The 3,307-nt window shown below is 41.0% G+C and overlaps 1 protein-coding gene across 2 annotated transcripts; it reads left to right on the top strand.

The window, feature by feature from the left end:
* LOC102208797 (uncharacterized) lies at nt 1-3,239 on the top strand. 2 transcript variants are annotated; one of them, XM_005736114.1, is made up of 8 exons: nt 1-145; nt 395-495; nt 611-695; nt 891-1,075; nt 1,148-1,238; nt 1,341-1,476; nt 1,810-2,049; nt 3,111-3,239. In XM_005736114.1, exons 2-8 carry the CDS (start codon nt 427-429, stop codon nt 3,166-3,168), a joined length of 864 nt encoding a protein of 287 aa, XP_005736171.1. In that variant the 5' UTR covers nt 1-145; nt 395-426; the 3' UTR covers nt 3,169-3,239. The 2 variants fall into 2 exon arrangements, with proteins under 2 accessions (XP_005736171.1, XP_013767066.1); XM_013911612.1 differs by having other exon boundaries at nt 1,308-1,476.
* Nucleotides 3,240-3,307: the final 68 nt, after the last annotated feature.

Below are 3,307 nucleotides of genomic sequence, written 5' to 3'. Positions count from 1 at the left end.
CACAGAGCTGGCACATAGCAACAGGTCAGTGAGCCCTGTGTGGCACATTAGCCTTCGCCATAGACTGGGACAGAGGCCCTTTTAGCAGAGATGGAAGCTACCATTTCCCTATGACTTCTAGCCTACAGTTAAGCTTCTGCAAAAGGTCAGTGTCCTGCTCGAAGTCATAAGCTTTCAACCACATTTTAATTTCAATGTGGTTTTTGAGTGAGTTTGTGTTACAAGGGCATAGCCTGGTAGCATTGACCTACAGATGGTACAACCTATTTTTTTCTTAGAAAACCTACAACTAGCCTTGAGTTTTCTGTAACCAAATCCACTCTTTTGTAAAGATATAATCTTTCAGCTGTAGTACTTACTGTACTAAAGAAAAACAATTCATTTGTCTGCTCAGGATAGCACAATGTGAGAGGACGGTGCTTTAACATGACAGTCCTATGGACTGTGTTTACGTGGGCAGTCAAAGGGATACTCTGCACCTGCAGGTTCCTTTGGGTGAGTGTATGCTCATTATATTCACATCTGGGTAATCTGCTTACATCACAGTTTAATGAAGGCTCTTGTAAGTGGTGATTATAAAAAATTTAATCAGTGTTGATCTGCATTGCAGATATGTCCATACAATGCTATCAGATTCTTACCAAGGGAAAACCCCATTACAGAGGGCAAAAGCCATGAGTTGAAACAAGTTGTGGGTAAGAAACTCATAAAATCAAAGAGTGATCACCAGCACATTTAAAATATCTTAAAAATATTTAGTCAACTGTTAAACACTCAATTTCACAGTTTATTTTCTTAAAGCCTCTCTTCCTCCTTATGTAATCTTACTTCACATCCCCTTTGCTAATGTGCAGATTTAGATGATTACCTTATTTGATGTTATTTGTCAGGTGCCGAAAATAACAGGATTGCCGCCATACCAGGTAGCCCTGACCGTACATTTGCCCTCCAGAAGAGACTGACCAAAACTGAAAAAGAGGTGCTATCACTGAAGACCAGGATTGCTTGTGAGAGAGCATCATGGGAAAGGAGGTTTACAGAGCTGAAGAGAAAACAGGAAGAGCTGCATAATCAGGTGTGTTTGTGTGTGAAGTTGTGTGTGGGTGGCTGAGGTTCTGTAATTATACCTTTGCCTCCTTTCCCTCAGCTGGAGTCTGGAGTGTTGGTGAAAGTGGGCAGTTACAGTGACCAGGGAGAGTCAGGAGTGGACAATGGAGAAGCATTTGAAGAGTATTTAGGTAAATGGCAGTAACACAATTATGGCAATAACAGAACAAATTTTCATATGCGCATCCTTTTGTATTTAGCCATGATATCAGCTGCTAATGTCTCACGAGCAGGCGGCCTCCATCAGCGCAGAAGGTCTGACATGTCATCAAGAAGTGATAGTTATGAATGCAGTTTGTCAGGCAGCCAGTTATCTTCATCCTCAGCACAGAGTTCAAGACCTTCCTCCTCCTCAACTTCAGCCTCGAGGTATTGCTTTCAAAGAAACGGTTTGGCAGAGAGTTGGATAAAAAAAATATTCTTATATCTATGCTCAGAAGTTTAACTGCAAACAGTGGAAACAGCAGGGACCATTTCAGAGTCATGTGAGGTCCTGTGTCCTATTGAAAATGTATTATGTAAAAAATCGTTCGGCAACAGTTATAATCTTCCCTCTTAAGAAATGCACAGGGTGTATATTGAAAATATAGTTCAAAAAGCAAATTTATTCATTACGTGGAATATATTTTAGGATCATAATTCCTGATTTATTGATGTGTGTGATTTTCTTTTTATTCACTAAGAGAAGTTTTCTTTCTGCAGTGTGAGATCATGGAGGAAATCTCAAGGGCCACATCGAGTTTTTGTTCCTCACTCCCCGATGGACTTACAGCTAGGCCATCGGGTCAGGATCATGCTGCCATCTGGGAGGATCAGCACAGGAATAGTTCGTTTCCTCGGTCACCTGCAGGGGGAGGTAGATCTCCACCTTGGAGTTGAGCTGCAAACTCCTGATTCAGAGCTATGTGATGGGAGCCACCTGGGACACAGCTACTTTGAATGGTAACCAATGTCATTTTCCTACCTGCCGTACTCAAGCAACATGTACATGTTTTTGCTCTAAGGTTGTGCACCTTGACATTTAGTAATGTACTGCGATTTGGATGTGTGCACTAAGTAATGCTTTTTACAATAATCTCAGTATCTATTTAAATTCGAATGCTTCTAAACCTTTACATTTGTTTTGAAGTGTATTTACCTTAAGCACCATTCTTTCACACAGTTACACAATGTATTAATACATTAACTTTGATGGATTTGATATTCCATAATTCAATATTTCACCATCTCAAGGGTTTACATTAAATGATATGAAAGCAGAAGAAAATCTCTGAATACATAACATGTTGAACCTTGAAGCAACACCAACATCTTTCAAGTGCCACAGCTTACCTGAGAAATGTGGCTGACCATGTCACTGACCACGCTGTACCCATCGTCTGATGGTTGCTTCCAGCTCAGATCATCTCAAACTGGTTTACCGAACCTGAAGATGAGTTCACTATAGTCAGATGTTCTCCACAGTCACCAGATCTCAATCTAATAGACCGTGTTTTGGATGTGGTGAAATGGAAAATTTGCATCATGGATGTGCAGCTGACACATAAGCAGCAACTATCTGTGAATATGGACCAAAATGTCTGAAGAATATTTCTTACAGCTTATTAACTTCATATCATGAAGAAGTAAGGCATTCCCGAAGGCAAAAGAAGGTCCAACATAAAACTGCAAGGTGTGCCTAATGAAGTGGCTGTTGGGTATTTTTTTAGGACTGTGCTGCACTGTGCTGCACATGCAGCTGTCAGGTCATCTTAGCTGTCTTTAAAGGCATGAGGTGCAACCTTGTAATGTGAACTCACTTTCCTACAATGACAAACTTGACTGACTGCGTTTGGAAATGTTACTTAAATGTAGTATTTTTTTACGAGACTGCAAAAGAACAAAACAACAATAACAAACACACGACCTCCGCGACATCTAAAATATTAAAATTATAAATATAAGTGTGATTTTCTAACGTATAGTCTGTTTGAATAGTAACTTAATCTCCTTTTTTCCCCCAGCAAACCTGGATACGGGGCTTTTGTACCTTTCCACAAACTACTAATGGCATGGGAGTAACAAAAATACATACATCTTACCAAGCTCGCCATCGACTAGAGCAGCGGTCCCCAACCCCCGGGCCACGGACCGGTACCGGTCCGTGAGTCGTTTGGTACCGGGCCGCGAGAGTTGAGGCTCGGGTGTGAAATGTATGGTT

Source organism: Pundamilia nyererei, unplaced genomic scaffold, assembly GCF_000239375.1.
Source record: "Pundamilia nyererei isolate P.nyererei 1_Seehausen unplaced genomic scaffold, PunNye1.0 scaffold00067, whole genome shotgun sequence".
NCBI classification, from domain to species: domain Eukaryota; kingdom Metazoa; phylum Chordata; class Actinopteri; order Cichliformes; family Cichlidae; genus Pundamilia; species Pundamilia nyererei.
The sequence above is the reverse complement of the archived record's forward strand: the minus strand, read 5'-3'. Positions and strand labels throughout refer to the sequence as shown.